Source organism: Protopterus annectens, chromosome 2.part0 (assembly GCF_019279795.1).
Source record: "Protopterus annectens isolate FY-2018-M chromosome 2.part0, PAN1.0, whole genome shotgun sequence".
NCBI classification, from domain to species: Eukaryota; Metazoa; Chordata; order Ceratodontiformes; family Protopteridae; genus Protopterus; species Protopterus annectens.
The window spans coordinates 217,691,517-217,711,452 of NC_056728.1; the positions used below are offsets into that span (position 1 = coordinate 217,691,517).

Genomic DNA, 19,936 nt, shown 5'->3' on the forward strand with positions numbered 1-19,936 from the left:
CCCAACCTTTTCCACCTCACAATTACCCTTTTTCAATTTCCACCATTTGATCCTGGGTGCTGCCCTTACACTCCTCCTCTTCTTCTTGATCACCAACGTCATCCTACAAACCACCATCCTATGCTACCTAACTACACTTATATACCACCTAAATCAAAAAGGATAGAATTAAAGCAAAGAACGATGTAGGTGATAGAATTTCACAAGGGAATTGGAATAATAGCCATGAGACTGGAATTTTGTAACTTTTAGAAAGGATGTAAGTAGATGGACCAAGGGCAGCTAGACTAGTGACTGGAGGGAAGGTGTTAAAAACTGATGAAAATGTGTGGATTAAAGGACTTGGGGGGGGGACCCCTGAGGAGATAGGGGTTTAATATGTTCAAAACAATATGGTACAAGAAGAATATTAGAACATTTGTCACTGGTGGGCATAAATATTTAGTAAAAGAAATGCAGACACATGCAGTACTGTGGTCAGCGCATGCAGTAGTGAGACCAAGCCTAGGAATACTGAGAATGGGAGAAGGTAGAAGACAGTGATTTAAGATAAGCTGGTTGAAAAATAGACGAAGAGATGACTTACAGGAGATACTGAGAGTAGGAATGGACAGGTGACAACAGACACAAATAGACAAGCATGGAGGAGTGGTATTTAAGGAAGGATTAAAATGCAAGATCCAACAACAGGAAAAGAAACAATGGGAGGAAAAGAAGGCTCTTGAGATGGTAGGGATTTAAAAAAAAAACAGTTGCAGGATAATAAGGAGACCGTAGGTTTTGTAGAGCAGATTTATTATTTTTATTTTTATCATTGTTGACCGGGTTACTCTCATTAGGCCAGTGTGCACTTTTCAAGGGAACCCCAAGGTGGTATTTATACTGACTAGAAGAAATTTAGTAAGGGCACTGGTGAACCTTTTCTTCTCTTTTTCTCAGGAAGTGCAATAGGAGCTTTTGCAGCCACCTGAGCTACCACAGGTGTCTTGGACCACAATTTAACATCTTATTCAAAGCAAGGCACAGTCAGGAGTGCAACAGCCTCCTTATGTTGCCCTGCTGTGTCAGCATTGGAAATTAATCCACGTATCTGGTGTAGGACTAGAACCCACAGCCTTCTGATCTACAAGAGTTATGAGAAGAATGGATGGGGTCTTTGAAGAAAACACTAGAGTAATTAAAATAGCTCTCAAAATATAGTATTAGCGATATAGTATTAACTTACTGTCTGTTATAATTTGACATGTTTTCCCTCTGCACAAAGGAGGAAATTCAACGGGCATTACTAACTTTAGACCTATAGCAATCTTATCCCCCCCCCCCCAAAAAAAAAAATACTTGAAAAATGTATTCAAAAACAATTGCTAAACTATCTCCTGTAGAAAGAATTCCTATCATTCCCACACAACATAGCTTCCATCCTTCCCATAGTACTAACACTGCACTTCTAACCTATGTAGATAACGCTAGAGATAATTACAAACTAGTCTAGTCCATATTTCTAGACTTGTCTAAAGCCTTTGATGCAGTTTATCACAGGAAAATTCTATTTCAAATGTCTTCATTGCGTCTGTCTCGGCCCATTCTTCTATGGTTCAAAAGCTACTTATCCAAGAGGTATCAGTCATTGAAATGGCACTCCACCCTCTCTCCATACTTCCCAGTCACCACCAGTGTACCACAAGGCTCTTACTTGTGGTCCCCCCTCTTTGACATTCTTGCCAACTCCCTCCACACATGTAAACATCAGGCCTCCCTAATACAGTTTACAGGGGACTCCACACTCCTTTCCTTATCTGACAGCATGGTACACCTCCAAAAATTGCTCTGGAAGCTTTAATATATACTGAAACAACTCACAACTCATGCTCAACCCTAAAATAAATACTACTACTATTTCTCCAAATCTCTCTCTCATGAAACAACAAAATTTAAATTCCTCTCTCTTGGTAATACATCCATTGAAGTAACTTCTAATAGCAAGTTCATAGGGAGTGTAGTGGACGATAATCTTAAATTCGAACTGCATATACAAAATTGCATAAGAAAAACTCATCAAAAACCAGAGATGCTTTTTAAAGCCAAACATTTTTCACCAGCACAACTAAAATTACACTTGTATTTATCTCCTCCTCACACTTCTTCATGGTGTTCCTATTCTTACTAACGTTTAAGCACCACAAAAATCAAAACTTGAACAATACTGTAACAAAGTTGCTAACTTTGCTACAAATACCCCTTTCGGAACCCACCACTGTATAGCACTCAAAAGTCTATATTGGTTAGAACTATCCCATCAACTAAAATATACAAAATTTCTTACCACCTATCATTTTTTTCAATAAACATCTTTATTAAATTATCACATATGACATAGGCAATTCCATATTTGCATAAATGAAAAACAAACAACATTGACACCACTTTAGTTGCAAACACCATACAGCACAGACACCACTGAAACAACTGCAGCTGCAGACATTACACATCACCCATAATCTATCCAGTCACTGCCAGTCAAGCACCATATGGCTCATTCAGATTCTGCCTCTTAAACCTCATTCCTTCTCTGCACACATTGCCCCCACAGTTCCTCTTTCTTTCCATGTAGTTTGCTGTGTTCCTCCTCCAAAGATCCCAACTCCAGTTACTCCATCTCTGCCACCATATTCATCACTTCTAGTAAAGTTGTTCCAGAGCTTGATTTCCATTTTCCAGCAGTCACTTCCCTGGCAGCCACGACAACGAGACCCAGCAAAGCTCCACTGTAATAGGCAACTCCTATTCTATACCACAGCTCAAAACAAATCATAGCCCCAGTTAATCCAGTCCGCCCACCCAGCATCTTCGACAGAGCAGTTTGCAGGGAATCCCCAAAATCTGCCATCTCATCACACTCCTTAAAAAACATGCCCCCAGCCACCTCCTTCTTTCCTGTCATACCTCCAACACCTGCCATCCACCTGAGGAAAAAACCCTTAGGGTCCACAGGGGTACAAAAATACCTATGCAGACACCTCCAGGCAAAGATCCCCAACCCTCCAGACTTCTCCGCATTCCTGCGAAACACACACATACCCCCCATTATCTCCTTACGAATTGCCCATCCAATCCCCCCAAATTCCCTCCAAGCTCCTCTGATTCCCATAATCGTCATGCAATATTCTACATGGTCTACTAATTATTCCTCTTTCAATGGCAGCCTCTGCTCTAGATTCCAACAAAAACTCCACCAGTGCTGGTCCCTCATCCAGGCCCCCCCCCCTTTCCCTCCCCAAGCCCATATTCTGACATCAGTCCTCAACAGGGAAGGCAATCCCCAACACGCAGTCCAAACAGATTCCTAGCCTCCTTCCACTCCATCACCCCTGCCCCTCCAGTCACCTGCTGCCAACACCTTGGCTCCACTGCCAGTCCTCTCCAACAAATTCCAGCCCCCTCCTGCCCACCATCTGCTTCCCCTACCACCTATAAAATTATCCAGAATCCATCTTCTTGTCCAGCACTAAATAACATTCTGCACAGCTGTGTTCCCAGTCGGTCATTATGATCTAATGACCAAAAACTCCTGTCTGTCCACAAACCTACCCATGTTACTAAGGCCTGGAACTCCTTACCTGTATCCATCAGGTCAAAACCCTCCATCTCACCCTTCAAAACTTTTCTGAAAGACTTCCGAGCCAAAAGCTGGCTTTGTTGTTGCTCAACACCAGGATAAACTATAACCATTCTTCACTCATTTCTTTACTTCCTTCAATTTCTCTGTCTGGCTTTTTCTCTAAATATACCATATACTTGCTTTTCTCTCACTTCATATTGCAATTCCTGTTTGTATTATACAAACTAACCTTTAATTTCTGTATAAACTGAATACAATTTCTCTAAATATTAAATCATTGTCATATAACTTGTATCTCTTCTTAACCAATGTTATCATATTATGTCAAATTTTGCATAATTATTTAAACTGTAGTTTTTTTTTCTATTATTTTTAAAGATTGTAAAATCATTGTTCTTAAATTGTTTTTAATACTTTGAAGCTTTTCTTCCAGGGCCTCTGCTGAAAATGAGCTTCTTACCCAGATGGACTTTCCCAGTAATCAAATGTCAGTAAATAAATAAAATAAAATAAAATAAAACAAATTAAGAAAACACACAAACAGCAGAAGGTCATGCTAGTAAGGTTAAGGAATTGGAAAGTTGAGAGAAGTGTGCATTAGGTGAAAGATAGTAGTACAGGTAAATTATTGAAGAAAAAAACAAGGGAGTTAGGAAGAATATTCGGTGAGTACTACCGGGAGTTATATAAGCAACAGAGGGAGGAGGACAATAGGATGATAAAAATGGAGGAATTTCTAGAAGTTGAGTTACCAAGTAAAACAAGGGTGCAGAGTTTAGAGCTGGTGAGAATCGTAACAGTCCAGAAAATAGAGGATCAGATTCCTAAACAAGCGGTAGAAAAATCCCTCAGCTGGGATGCATTTGCAGTACAAATATGGAAGGAATTTAGAAGCATCATTGTCCCCTTTTGTCACAAGATGTTCAACAAGGTTCCAGAGTATTGGCTCAGGGCAGTAATGTCAGTGATAGTAAAGGAAGAAAAGGATCCTTCTTATTCTGAAAAGTACCACTAAATATCAATATTAAGGCATGATTCTGTAAAGTTTTTTAGCTGCAGTGGCAAAAAGGGTGCCAAGTATCCCAGTTATCTTCATTGTATCTTGACCCATTAGTTCAAAAGATAAGACAATTAGAAATTAGATAATAGGAGTGGAATAGATCCAAAGAAAACTTGGCAATGTTCGCAGAAGATATTTATATTGCCCCCCTGAAATAGACATCCCAAAAGTATTTAGCTTATTAACAAAATGTATGTAAATCTTAGTGTACAAAATAAAGGAGGAAAAGACAAAGCTACATGAATGAATTATGCTCCAGCACATTTACTAGTGCAAGATTTTCTGCACTACTGGGGATACAGTAATCTGAAATGCTTGGGACTACAGCTGTCAAATGAGTGTAAAACTTATTGATTGACTTATGGGAGTAGATAAATACAAAGGTACTGAGTATAATAAGGAGATAGAATGTGTAGTGGTGGGTGATATTGACCAGATGGTATAGGCAGTGAAGATGGTCATGATCTCGTTGGTGTTAAATAGAGCACAGGGTTTCGTCTAGAATCCAAGCAAGAGATTCTGGGAGCACAGCCATGTACCTTCTTCAGAAAAAGTTCTGAGATGCAAAAACAAAAGTGTTAAACCCATGAACTACCACATAGGTGGCAGGACACTAAACGTCGAAAGTGTGATGAGAGACTTAGGGACACAAGTGGACAGTGGTCTCACTTTCGATAACCACATCGCCACAACAGTCAGGAAATCCTTCTATGTGGCACACCTCATCACTAAGGGCTTTTCATCCAGAAAAAAAGGAGGTCATTGTCCCACTGTACTCATCCCTCATTAGACCCATTATAGAGTATAATGCCCCATTTGGTATGTACCTCACAATATATCTGCAACTTCTGGAAAGGCCACAGGAATACCTCACTAAAAGAATTACAAGTCTAAAGCAGATGCCATATGCTGACTGTCTAAAAAAAAAAAAAAAACTCCAGCTATACTCTGTGGCATATCATCTACTCAGAGGCGATCTCTGCTTAACATACAAGGCCATGTCAAACCCTGAGCTGTTGGACATGCTCCACTTAAAGAAATCCCAATCCCCCAGAGCCACACGCTCCAGAGATCTAAACCTTATCTTCACAATGAACAAAACATGCTGGAGGGATAGGTTCCTTACCTAGAGACTCCCCATACTCTGGAATAGACTGCCCATACATGTCAAGCAGAGCGCCTCATTTGCCCTCTTTTGATTATTGGATGGGAGATAGGAAATTCACCCCGGGAATCATGTCAGTCGCCCTGCTAGACAGGGGCCCAGAGAAGTAAATATTGTGGGAAAAAACTTCCAGGTAATTTTTATGGCTCGGCTTGCATAGGCCTTAGGGCCAATAGCCTAGTACAAACCTATGAACCTATTGTTTTGCTGTGTTTTTGGTGCCTTTGCTTATTTAGTTATTGGATTTAGTACCTGATGCTTTAGCTACTGTTTGTAGAATGGAAGTTAAAATGTAGTTATGAACATATTGTTTTATATGGTGTAGTAAATGTGTAAGTGTCTCCTTAAATTGATTTTTGTATATGTTTTCTAAACTAAAGGAGTGCACCACATTTAGGAAACAGGGTAGTACTGCAAATACTCAACATTATTGCATATACTACTGTACATTGTGAACAGCACATGCTAACATGAACAAGGACTGCTTCCAATAGCATGCTAGGTACAACATGTATGGAATATTTGCCTGGAAACGGAGACAATGAGAAGAAGTAAAAAGAGCTGGCCCATGATAGCATCATTGATTCATTCTGTCTAGCAGTAGAATGAGCCCAAGACAAGGATTTTGGACTTTTCTCTCAGAAAAGGAGCTGATAACACTTCATTGTTTAATATGTGCTCGCCAGAAGTTGTACCTCATTACATATGTTTTAGCTCACTATAAAAACTAATAAGAATAGAATGTGCTTAAGTAGAATATATATTGTTTTGCTTTCATGCTGGTAATTGAGTGCTGTGGTCCATCTAGAAAGTGCTTTGCAGTGAGATTCCAAACTGTTTTTTTTTTCTTTTTTGATTCCAAACTGTCTTAAGCAAGAAAATGCAAATACCTTTTTGTACGTCACTCACCAGTTCACCAGTGTGTGTTGGAGATTGCAATTAAGGCTAAGAAGATAGTTTTTGCAGCAGACATTAAAGCTGAGTGCTAATGTCTCTAAATTGGACACACCTCCTACCTTTGCTACCTCTTAATGTTATTTCCATGAGTATCACAAATAGGATGGGAGACGAGACAAAACAAAGTACTACTGCCACTCTTATTGTACTCTGCTTAATGCCAAGAATGGGCACTCCACTCACAGTCATTATATACAGAAACCTAACAGCACACAGCAATGACACAGAGGCTGCATTGTGTTGTAGCACTTCCAACAACATTCCTGCATACACAGTCACGTGTCTTATTCATGTAAGCTAAACACAGACAGAGAATGCTGGGAAACTCCTTTGACCCTCCCAGTATCTCTTTAAAGACAAAGAGAGGGTCTACTGTTCCATAACCAGAATGGAATCCAGATGCTTCTCCTTAGCCAGTGGCTCAACTGCTTAATGAATTCTCCCTAATTTAAGTGACAAATTAAAAAAAATATGTAATACTAAAAGCCTTGCAAGTTCAGTTTCTCAGTTCTGGGTAACATTTATATAGAAAATGTGCATTGAGGGGTTTAACTCCATTTAGAATGCCAAAAATGTTCTTAAATGATTTAACATGTTAGCGTCATAAATTACAGTTAAAAGTAGTTTGAGGGTATGTTTAATTAGCTGTACTTTTAATTTTTTTTGTTTGTTTTTGATTGGAATATTTTTGTTATTTTCCTTGAACAAATAACTACTTTATTAAAATCTCAAATTCCTAATTCTGAAAGACCTCTCCTATGGACCATCTTAGCTACAGCTTTTAATGTAGTAAGTAATAAGTAGAAATTCAAAGTCATCAGTAGTTCCATATTTTCATGCTACATGACTGCTTTTCCGCAATACATTCACTTATTGCAATTCATCATTTGGTTCATCCTTGTGTGCTATTCAGCAAATTACCCGACAGTTAAAGTACTGTTGAATAAATACTCTGTATTTTGTATTTTAAAGGCGCTTTATATAGCAACATCTGTTTTCCTCACCATCATCAGGTATTGCCATTTTAATGGCAGTACTTTTTTATTTTTTATATACATGTGTGTGACTGTATTATTTTTTCACTTACAGGTATTCTATGCAAGAAATGTATAATGTAGTAGCTGGTATAGAAGATTACAAGCATTTTGTACCTTGGTGCAAAAAGTCCGACATCATTGTCCAGCGGGCAGGTTACTGTAAGGCAAATGTTATAGTTGGATTCCCTCCAATTGAGGAGCGATATACATCTGTTGTAACATTGGTGCGACCACATTTAGTTAAGGTAAGGCGTAGATGCTGCTGTTGCTCGCTTGATTTAACTTTAATAAACACGTAACTCATGGATTACATGATTGAATGGCAAGTGTTGTAAAACACCCATCTTATATTTACTCACTACCTCTTCTCTTTGTACCGAGATTATTTTTGAATTATATTACATTTCTTTATGTTTTATATTGACCAACTTTCTGGTTGCTATACTTATCTTAAGGAGGACATACATGTTAGACTTGGCCATTAGGATGCTGTAATAATCAAGTTAAACATGCTCACATTTCTGTTGAGATATGTTGTCCAGTTTGCAGGCTGGTGTTATCTGTCAAGAAGAGGTTTCACAGCTTCACTTCAACCTTCATTCATTCCATCATTGTCTACAAAAGCAGCACACATTTTCAGAGAAGACAGATGGCCGTCAGCTGGAAGGTCTTACTGTTGGAGAGGAAAGTGTTATTGATTTTGGCAGGAGACTTGAGCTTTTGACCTAGAACTGTAATTTCTTCCTTGAATGTTGATTATTTGAATTATTTTTGTATGTACTCATCCTATTCATTGTTGAAAGTACACATCTATGCAGTTTATTTTTTGTCTGTGACTTGTAAATCTCATTGTTTTTAATGGCAAATCTTTCCTAAATAATAGCCAAAACTGTAGCATAGCCACAGCTAATCAGGAGGTGAGAAGAAGAGGAAATGCATTGCAGCTTACTGTTTTTTTTTTTTTTTTTTTTTGTTTTGGTTTGTTTTTATGGCATGCTTTGTGTCACTCTGCTAATCATTTGAGGCTTGTCTTGGTCAGTGATGCAGGACCCCAGCATTGCAATCCCATTGCACATCCATATCTGTTAGCAGGAAGTTAGTATGATGGTGTACTTGGTTGAGTATAGTGGTATATTTGCTTAGCTGTGGGACTCTAGCAGGCATGCCATAGGAGGGCTGAAGGAGGAAAAGGTCTTTCTTGTATGATTGATAGCACCAAGAAGACATCACTACATTCAGGGTCAGGGGATAGAGATGTGTTTGGAAGAGGCCAGGATTTCTGATGTAGGAAGTTATAGTAGGAGGACAGATATGTTAGTAAATTTTAAACAGAATCGCTGTTGAAAGGAAGCCTGCAGTTGAAGCCACATCAGCATGGTTTTCCTTGTCTGAGACTTGAATTTTATTACTGGATAACCTGCTTTTACCACCATTTGAACCAATTTTTTACTTAATTTCTCTCTTAGAACATTATCATTTTTGGTGGCAGTAGTTTCAATACCAGACCTATATTTTCAGTAAAATGACACTTGAGAACCATTAGGCCTTTCCTAACTTTAATGGTTTTAACTGTCTTTGAGATGGTTCATACATTTGCCATTATTTTAAAAATGGAAAAAGTAAGTTGTAAGGTTGTTTCATACCCTGGGTGTGGACTTGCTTCTTGGATAATATGTGAAGAGAAAAAGTATATCAGAGATACCAGAAATAAACTAATCAGCTGTCTCTTGTGAGGGAAAGGGAAAACTACTACATGTGATCATGTTGACTTCATCAAAATGGCTTGGCTGTTTAGACTTCCAAGATAGCTGCACATTGAGTAACACCTTAATTCTAGTGTTCCCAGTGTGAAAACAGAAAAATAGCAGAGAAAGCCAGTGAACCTAGATTTCTGGGTAAATTTCAGTAACTGTCTAGTAAGTGCAATGCCTGGATGCCAGGAAAAAAGAAAAACAAAGGACCTGAAGGAGAATCAATTACAAAAGGCAACGAAAAAACACTGACTGAGAAGAGTACTGCAACTGTTGAGCAAAAAGTGCAAGCCCCAGACACTACTTCCAGTAACCTAAAGGAAAGTACAAGGCAACTGCACACAGACCTGACTAAAATAAATGAAACATTGATTGAGTACGTCAACTCAAACAGTAAAAGGCTGGAAAAATGGAACAGATGTTCAGATAAGGTGATAAAACTGCAAAACTCAAAGGTCAAAATGAAGAAAAGGCTGGCGTGAATATGAGACTGCTCAAGAAGAGGTGTTTCAAAAAATAATACAATTAGAGGACAGAGCACATGGGGAAAACCTGAGATTTTCTGCTGTACTCAAGAAGTTGGAAGGAACAGACTGTATTAATTTTATGAAAGCATAAATAAGCAACTGGACTGGTATTCCACAACAGGAAATGTTAAATGAAAGGGCACACCATGTGTATGCCCCAAACCTGGCTATTAGAAAACATCCTAGACCTTTAATAGTAAAGATGCAAGCTTACCAGCAGAAGGAGTGGAGTTTGACAAAACTGTGGCAGAAGGCAAAGTACTAAAAGTGAGAGATGGCAGAATGTTTGTGAGGAATGACTACTGATTATACACCGGGCAGAAGAAGAGTAAATGTATTCCATTATTCAGGGAATGTCAGGAAGCAGGCAAGAGCTTCAAATGGTTGTACCCAGCTATCTTCGAAATATTTTTCCCTGGAAAAACAAAATCATTTTTTGATGAAGTACATTCTAAGGAAGAAATACAAAAGTTTGTCCAACAAAAAGTGAGCTGTGAAACAGAAGGAGATTCTACTTCTTGTTGTTCTGGTAATAGAGAACACAGGCTGTGTCAGTGAAACCTTTTCCACTGTTTCAACTGAAATGCTTGAGAGAGGGGAAAACAAAGTCCAAGAGTTGATTAAAAGAATCAAGAGTACGTTGAAAATGAAGCAGAGACATGGTTTGGGAGAGGGAGATGAACTGAATATAACAAGAGAATTTAGAAATATTAGACTTTCTTGGACTTTGTTAAACTTGTGGGCGACTCTAAAGCATAGGCTGTACTTCATGTCATTAATGTTAGGAAAATACTTGGGAGAGAGGAAGAGGAAGAGGAGGGAGAAAGTTAACTTTAAGTAAAACATACATTTTTCTTAATACTACTATTTTGAAAGTGCATGGTTTTCTTTGCATGTCATAAAGTTTTTTCAGTTATTTTTAAGTGTAATGGGGATACTAATGTGAATAGGGGCTCCTGTTTTTCTTTTTCTTTACTTTCTCCCTTCTCTCTTTCTCTTTGCTCAATTTTAAGAAATGTAGGCATTACAGTGTAAAAATATCTGCTTAAAAGAGCATGACAAAAGAAAAAAACAGTGTGCTTTTTCTTATTCTTGTATAGGGGAATGACTGTTAAGGCCATTAGCTTAATTTAGTAACATGTTTTAAGAGAAAGGAAATAAATGAGAAAGAATATTGAATATTAAAAGTTTTTTCTAGTAAAGAAAGATATGCTTGGCAGTTTTGTGTCTGTTTTTCATGTCTCTAGCAGACAGTTTGATAAAGAGAATTGGCTTAGATAAAATGTTTGCTGAAAGCATTCGTGTTTTCCCAGCTGAGAGCTGTAAAGATGAGACAAACCCAGATAGCAGTTAAAAGAGGAGTACTTATTAATTGCAAGAGGAGCTCTAATAGTGATAGAAGAGAGAAAAAAAAACAATAATGGTAGATTTGTAGTACCAAGGGTCTACTGGCAAGGGAGGAGGATTACACTGGAATGCATTTGTATTCCACCTAAAACTGCTGTTTTTTGTTAGTAACTCTAGAGCACAAAAACTTTTAGCACAATGACTCAGGCAACAGAAAGTAGAAGGGGTTGTCACCAAGCTTAGGGAGCTTATAGCAAGGAACATAAGAGATCCTGTAGAAGTACTAGAAATAATTTCGGAAATTACATGAAAGTCTGTATAAAGCAGAGAAATATGGAGATCAAAAAAAGGTGCAGATGTAAATGTTTATGGAAGAATTAAAGGACCACTACGGGAAAATAATTAAAACAAATATATTTTTTAACTTTTCCTTAAGTTTAGCTCATTGCAAACCTGCATGTACCAGACAGAAGTAGTCACTATTAATTTTATTCTGTTTGTACCCCTGACTGCCCTCATGGGGGCAGACATCCTGATGATAATTAGTTTGTTCTATAGAAAAATCTAGCCCATAATACACTGCAAGTCCAGTGTATTTGAGATTTTAGTGCCCATAGCTGTACTGGTTCATTACTGTTCCATTCATTTAGAATGGAAGAACAGAGATGAGAAGCTATTTTTCAGAGGCCGCAGCAAAATTATAATTCACTGTCATGCAGTGCCTCTTGCAAATGTGTTTGCTGATGAAGTGTTACACATTCTGTGAAAAAAGCTTCCGGAAGTAGCAGCTCTTTGCTGAGATACCAGCCTTTATTTAGGCATTTAACTTTGATGTGCCTCAGTTTCTTCTTCAGTTACTCCTCCCATATTCCAACCCCCTGCTAGCAAGAATATCAGATTTCCCGCCCTGCAAGGTTCAGCTATTCAGTCAGCTTTGCATGACAATACACATCAAACAGATTTGCTTGCAGTCTGCCTGGTGTATCATTAAAAGTGTTCCCTCATCCCTCTCTTTACTCCTATCATCTGAATAGCACTTTTACAGTCATTCAGGTTACAGAAATGCTTTTAGCAATCATGCATATAAAAGTGTTTAAGTATTCCTCTAAATGTGCCTCTAACATACAGGCACATTTAGAGGAATGTGCCTGTAACATACACAGATTCATCTCGGCCACACACAGATTGGGGTCTCTCTGCAAATTATACTCTACTCATAAAGAATATTCATATTTGCCTTGCATAGAATTTCAGTTTTCTGCCTTATTATCCCTTATGCATACTACTGATGTCTCCTTATATTTGTGGGTACTACTACTAATATCTGCACATATTTATTGGTGTTATTTTTTTTTGGTCCACTTTTTTAGTCATAGGTTCATAGGTTCATACTAGGCTATCTGCCCTGGGGCAATTATAAGCCTAGCCCGATTTTGTTTGGCTTATGCCACCCCTTGATTTGAGTATACTGTGCCCTTTTTAAGGTTTAGTTTGCTGTGCCTCTGTCTAATAGTGACACGGAAGTAATCCCCGGGACAAACCTACGATCCCCCACCCACTCATCAAGATTCTTCTTGAAGAGATTCAGTGAGGTGCTCTGCCTAACATGAATTGGAATTCTATTCCAGAGCGAAGGGAGCCTCTGGGTTATGAATCTGTCCCTCCAGCAAGTTCTATTTATTTCAGTGCTGAGGTTCAAGTCCCTCGAGCGTGTGGCTCTAACGGATTTAGATTTACTGAGGTGGAGCATGTCCATTAATTCTGGATTGGACATAGCTTTATATGTCAGGCATAGATCGCCTCGAAGTAGGCGGTATGCAACTGAGTAGAGCTGGAGTTTTTTAACCGAGCAGCATATGGCATCTGTTTGAGTCCCTTGATCCTCTTGGTGAGGTACTTTTGGGGTCTTTCTAATTGCTGCAGGTGTCGGGTAAGGTACATCCCAAAAGGGGCATTGTATTCTATGATGGGCCTGATGAGGGATGAATAAAGGCACGATTACCTCTCTTGATTTAGAGGTGAATCCTTTCATGATGAGGTGGGCCAAGTGAAGGTCTTTCTAACCACATTGGCAATGTGGTTGTCAAAGGAGAGATTGCTATCAACTTGGGTCCCCAGATCCCTAATTTCTTTCTCTGTACTTAATGGGTTACTGCCTATGTGGTAATTTGTGGGCACATTGTTTTTGCCAAAGGGTATGACTATACACTTTTTGGCATTTAGCTTTAGACCATGGCTCTGGCACCAATTATCCGTCTCTGTGAGACCTTTTTGAAGGATGTTTGTGTCAGCTGGAGAGTTGATTATGGCGCCTAGTTTGCAGTCGTCTGCGAACTTGGTGAGCCATAGTCCTCCCACATTGGCCTGTACCTTGGAAAAGTATATACCGAACAAGAGCGGTCCCAGGACAGAACCTTGTTGGGACGCCACTTGTGACCGGTTTCGAGTCTGACATGGCTCCAGCAACTCTCACTCTGTGGGTTCTGTCTTTGAGCCAGTTTGCGACCCATCTTGTGACATAGGGATTTATATTTAAGCTGGATTGCTTATCTATGATGCCCGAGTGGGGTATTGTGTCAAATGCCTTTGCTAGGTCCAGATAGGCTGTGTGGACTACCTTCCCTTCATCTATGGCTTTGGTGACTGTTTCAAGAAGTCAACCAGGTTCAAAAAGGCAGGATCTGCCCTTGACGGCCGAACTGGGTAGGATCTAGTGTCTGTAGGTCCCCAATGTCTTTGTTTATAAGCTCCATGATGATCCTCTCCATAGCCTTGCAGACTAAGCTAGTCAGGCTTATGGGGCGATAGTTTCCAGGGTCCGTAGAGGCTCCACCTTTGTGGAGTGGGACCACTGTTGCTGTACGCCATTCTGTGGGCACATATCCTGTAGTGAGGCTGAGATTGTACAGCTGTTTTATTTGAGGGATTAGTTCTTCTTGGAGTTCATGTAGGACGCAACCCGGGACGCCATCTGGTCCCATGGAAGTAGTGTTTTTTGCTTTGGAGAGGGCAGCCTTCACCTGAGCACCAGAGATGTTTGGGAGGCAGCCCTATGCCGGGATAGATACTTGCTCTTTTTTTGGGGGGGAGGGGGGTGGAGAAGTTTGCACTGAACCTGTCTGCCAGGATATTGGTAATGTCTGTGGGTTCAATGTATTTTTTGTCATTTAGAATCAACTCAGAACAAGTCTGGGAGTTGCATCCCAGGTTCCTAACATAACTGAAAAAAGCCTTATGATTGTCTTTAGTGTCCTGAGCAATTTTTCTCTCGAAGCTGGCCTTGGAGGCTTTTATGAGGGATTGTAATTTTTTGCTAGTACTGATCAGAGATGCCTTCCCTATTAGGGATTTTGCTCTATCATGTAGTATCTTCCTCCTTCTGTTGTACAGTTTATTTATGGTCCACCAGACTGGACGCCTGCCTTTGAATGTTTGGGTTTTGGTTTTGTTTGGGATAACGTGATCCATGCATTCCTGGAGATGTCCGTAGAATGCGTTTATATAGGATTCTGCAGTTTGGGCCATAGTTTCCACTGGCCCTGGGGCCTTGAAGGATTCCACTTCGGTTTTGAGAAGTGAGAAGTTCCCTTTTGAGAAGTTGTTCACTGTGGTTTTCTGGGCTGGGGGTGGGGTCGGGATGTGGACATCCAGTGAAATTAATTTATGGTCTGATCTTACCAATGAGGGATATATTTCAGATGTGGAGCATAGAGTCCCCATGTTGGTAATTATCAGGTCTAGTATGCTATCCCCTCTTGTGGGATTGGTGACTAGTTGTTCCATAGCATTTGAGTTTATAATTTCCAGGAACCTTTGGGCTAAGGTGCTGGGGCTTGAGTAGTGCTCCCAGTCTATGTTTGGGTAGTTGAAGTTGCCCAATATAATGGTGTTCGGAGAGATCTTCATGTTCTCCAATGTTTTCAGGAAAGCCGAGTGGGATTCCTGACTTTGAGAGGGTGGTCTGTAGGATGCTATAAACTGAAAAGCAGTCTTGCCCACTGTTAGTTGCACATGGATGGTCTCCGATACTTCGTGCAATGCCACTAACCTGGAGGTGTGGATATCCTTGATAAATATGGAAACTCCCCCTCCTTTTGTGGTTCGGTCCAGGTTTTGGGGCCGAAAAGCATGATATGAGGTATAACCTGGTAGTGCTGGGGTGCTCTCTGGAGCCTTGAACCAGGTTCTTTTGTGTTTCGGTCTGTGTTCTGTGGCCGAAACGTGTGGTATGATTTGTAGCCCGATAGTGCTGGGGTGCTCTCTGGAGCCTTGAACCAGGTTTCAGTTACTGCACAGATGTCGACGTTCTCCATACTGAGGATTGCTTCGAGCGTATGCATTTTGAGATTTAAACTCCTGGCGTTGAATAGCATTACCCTCAGTTTTTTATTAATTGTGCTGTTTACGGAGGTGGGTTTGACTTTTGAGCCTTGCCTAAAAAAGGCACTATAGTGGCAGCAAGAGCCTTGGCCAGTAATCGAAAGCCTAGGGGTGACAGGTGCAAGCTGTCTCTTGTGAAGCAACGCGGCTTGTCGAGCATGTCATCCCAGGCTGACAGACACCGGATCCCCTAAACCATCTAAACATGGACTGGACACCAGACAATAGTTCAAAACATTCACATCCATACTTGTGCAATCTCTAATCTTCTGTACCATCTGACTATCAATTACTCATTTCCTTACATGTGTACCATACAGACTGTTTTTGCAAGTCACATAAAAAGGCATGTCACCAAATGGAAGGCACATATAATTGGTGATAATGACTTGTTCACAGCATATTGTGGCATTTATATACAGCTGTGAATCATACTACAGTACAGTAAATGGAATACTCCACTCCCTGCAACAAATCGCACAGCAGTATCATTATGGCTTCCTGGTACAGTTTTAAAACACTATGTAATCCAAATGGTATACATACTTAGTGAGAGATTCATCTTCTAGAAAATTAATACATAGACAGACACATCTGACCTATCAAGAACATGTGTGAAAAAGTGAAGCCACTGCTGTGTGTTCAGGCATTCTAATCAAATGTAATGCATATCTGACAAAATATAAAGCACCACTGGGAGTCTGTCAGCATGGCACATCTTGACTTGGCAATATTTGCCCACTCTTCCTTGCAAAAGCACTCCAAATCTGTCAGCTTGCAAGGGCATCTCTTGTGCACAGCCCTCTACTTCAGGTCACCCCACAGATTTTCTATTGGATTTAGGTCTCCTCTTCATCTTCAGCTTTCTAGCAGACACATTGAAGGTTTTGGGCCAAAAGTGACTGCTATTTGGAACTGTTCATAATTCCCTCCACCTTGATTAACGCTCCAGTGCCAGCTGAAGAAAAGCAACCCCAAAGCATAATACTGCCACCACCATGCTTCACCATGGGGATGTTGTTCTTTTGGTGATGCAAAGTGTTGCTTTTGAGCCAAATGTACGTTTTAGAATTGTGGGCAAAATGTTTAACCTTGGTCTTATCAGACCATAACACATTTTCCCACTTGCTTTTAGGAGACTTGATGTATTGTTTTGCAAATGTTAGCTGGGCTTGGATGTTTTTCTGTGAAAGAAAAGGCTTCCGTCTTGCAACCCTACCCCATAGCCCAGACATATGGAGAATATGGGAGATTGTGGTCACATGTAGTACACAACCAGTACTTGCCAGAAATTCCTGCAGCTCCTTCAGTGTTGCCGTAGGACTCTTGGCAGCCTCTCTGACCAGTTTTCATCTCATCTTTTCCTCAATTTTGAAGGGACGTCCAGTTCTTTGCAATGTCACTGTTGTCTCATATTTTCTCCACTTTTTGATGGCTGTTTTCACTGTGTTCCATGGTATATCCAATGCTGTGGAAATTTTTTTGTACCCTTCTCCTGACTGATACCTTTCAACAATGAGATCTCTTTGATGCTTTGTAAGCTTTCTGCGAACCATGGCTTTTGCCTTAGCGGGTAACTGAGTAAATGTCAGGAACATCCTACTAGTACAGCTGAACTTTATTTGGGGTTAATCAAAGTCTTTAATTGATGACAGGTGTGTACCCAAGAAGACTTGAATGTTATAATTAAATCAAAAGGTGCTTCAACATAGTATTAGTTTAAGGGTGTGCACACTTAAGCAACCAGCTTATTGTACGTTTTTAATTTTTTTATATTTATTTGTTTTTCAGTTAAATTGTACAGGTTACAGGTCACATTAAAGGTGGTAAACTTTTTGAAATGATTTATTGTGGTCTCATTTTTTTATATCACAAAAACCTGGCATTTTAACAGGGATGTGTACACTTTTTATAACCACTGTATGATAAAGACGTTGGGAGAGACAGGGTGGAAATGACTTCTGAGGGTACTCAGTGTGGAGAGAATGGTGTATCCTGGATGACTGTAGAATAACCATAACTCTGTACTTCTAAGTTTTTCTACATAACTCAACTTAGAGTTTTACCTCCTCTCTTAGCTGACAACAGTATGTATGAGTCCTCAACATCTGTATCATCACAATCCTGTGGTATCATAGTTTTCTTGCTCTTATATCAACTTAATCCTGATATTAACTACACCACTAAAGTATTGCATCTTAAATTGCTTTCGCATCACTCTATATTCATACTTCCAGTAATGGTATACTTTTTTTTCCCTTTTTAATTGATGTTAAGTTCCTGATCTCTAAATCTATGATTTTAATGCTCTTTAGTCTTGTAGGGATACTCTACAAGTTGTTTACAAATGTGTTCTAGGATTACAAATATATTGTTGTTATTGTGTTTATGTATTTTTATCTATGTTGGAGCTTTTCTCCCCGGGCTTCCACTGAAAATGGACATATATCCAGTTGGACTAGCCCGGTCAACAAATGTAAAATAAAATAAATAAATTGTGCCGGTGTACGATAAATGGGGCATTCACTACTGAGAGCAGCACAGAGGCACTAATCTGTTGTCACAGTACATATAAGTTATTGAGAGGCTCACTGAAAAACGTGTGTAGATGCATGTGTATGTATGTATACCTATGCCTGATGACCTCAGTAACCACTGCCTAACCTATATCTCTAGAGTAAAGACCGACTATCTAAACCTTCCTAACATTAGAATAATACGCTCTACCAAAAACTTTAACAGTGATTTGTTTCAAAATGATCTCGAAACATGTAACTGGAAACTCTTGAAATCACTTCCTCTTAATGAAGCAGTATCATTCTTTAACTCAACCTTCCTTTCCATTTTGGATAAACATGCCCCTACACGCTCTATTAGAATGAAGTCTAATACAGCCCCATGGCTCTCAAAGGAAACAAAGAAACTAATTCACAGTAAAAACAAAATTTGGGCCAAATGGAGACACCATAGAACCACCTCTGATTTTCATCATTTTTGCAAACTTAGAAATCTTACACAATAGCTATAATCTCTGACAAAAAGAACTATTACTGTGATCTTCAAACAACCCAATTATACAAACCCAAACAATTCTGGTCTTCAATCAACAAACTCCTTTCTCCTGGTTCAGCTAAACTCCCTCCCCAATAAATGCAAACCCAGACAACCCTAGCCATACTGCTAATGCCTTCAACACCTTTTTTATTGAAACCATTCAATCTCTTGCTAGACAACTGAACACCAATAACTTTTACCCTCCAAATAATCTTATGGATTCATCCCAAAACTTCACTCTTCATCCTATCTCTACCTCCTTCATCTATAAGCTTATTCTTAAACTAAAGCCCTGCACCCCTCTGCTGACAAACTCCCTCTCTTTCTTCAAAAGGCTGCTAAACAGATTGCATACCCTATATCTTTACTCATTAATAGGACTATCCAAGAAGGAACCATACCAGATATATGGAAAATCTCTCATATCATCCCACTACACAAAGGTGGAAACTCTATTGACTTTACTAACTTTAGACCTATTGCTCTTCTCTCTCCTCTTGCTAAGATTATGGAGAAATGCATTCATCAGCAACTCATACAATATCTCTCTTCTCACAACATAATTGCCAACTGTCAACATGGCTTTAGGCCCCACCATAGCACCTCCACTGCCCTCCTTTCTTTCATGGATACTATCAACAACTATCGAAACTCCATTATCTTCTCCTCTGCTCTATTTATTGACCTCTCCAAAGCTTTTGACATGGTGAACCACTCTTCCCTTATAAATATCCTTAAATCCCTCTCACTTGATAACCTGGCTTTAAAATGGTTTACCTCCTATCTTAACAACAGACATCAAGCCGTTCTTTGGGACAATCATATCTCTTCTCTATTGCCTGTTTCTATTGGAGTCCCACAGGGCTCTATTCTAGGTCCACTTCTCTTCTCCCTATACATAAACAATCTCAACACAGTCATCCCTCAAGCTACCTGCATCAAATATGCTGACGACTCAACAATCATCTGCTCAGCATCTACCCCCGCAGAACTACTGTCTCTAACTCAAACTACCTTCAACACTGTAGAAACTTGGTTT

The 19,936-nt window shown here is 39.6% G+C and overlaps 1 protein-coding gene across 1 annotated transcript in view; it reads left to right on the top strand.

The window, feature by feature from the left end:
• COQ10B (coenzyme Q10B) overlaps window positions 1-19,936 on the top strand; it is an 860,158-nt gene that overhangs the window by 335,884 nt on the left and 504,338 nt on the right. The window contains exon 3 of the mRNA XM_044060303.1: window positions 7,891-8,083. Coding sequence (XP_043916238.1) covers window positions 7,891-8,083 — 193 coding nt within the window. The remainder of the gene's footprint in view (window positions 1-7,890; window positions 8,084-19,936) is intronic.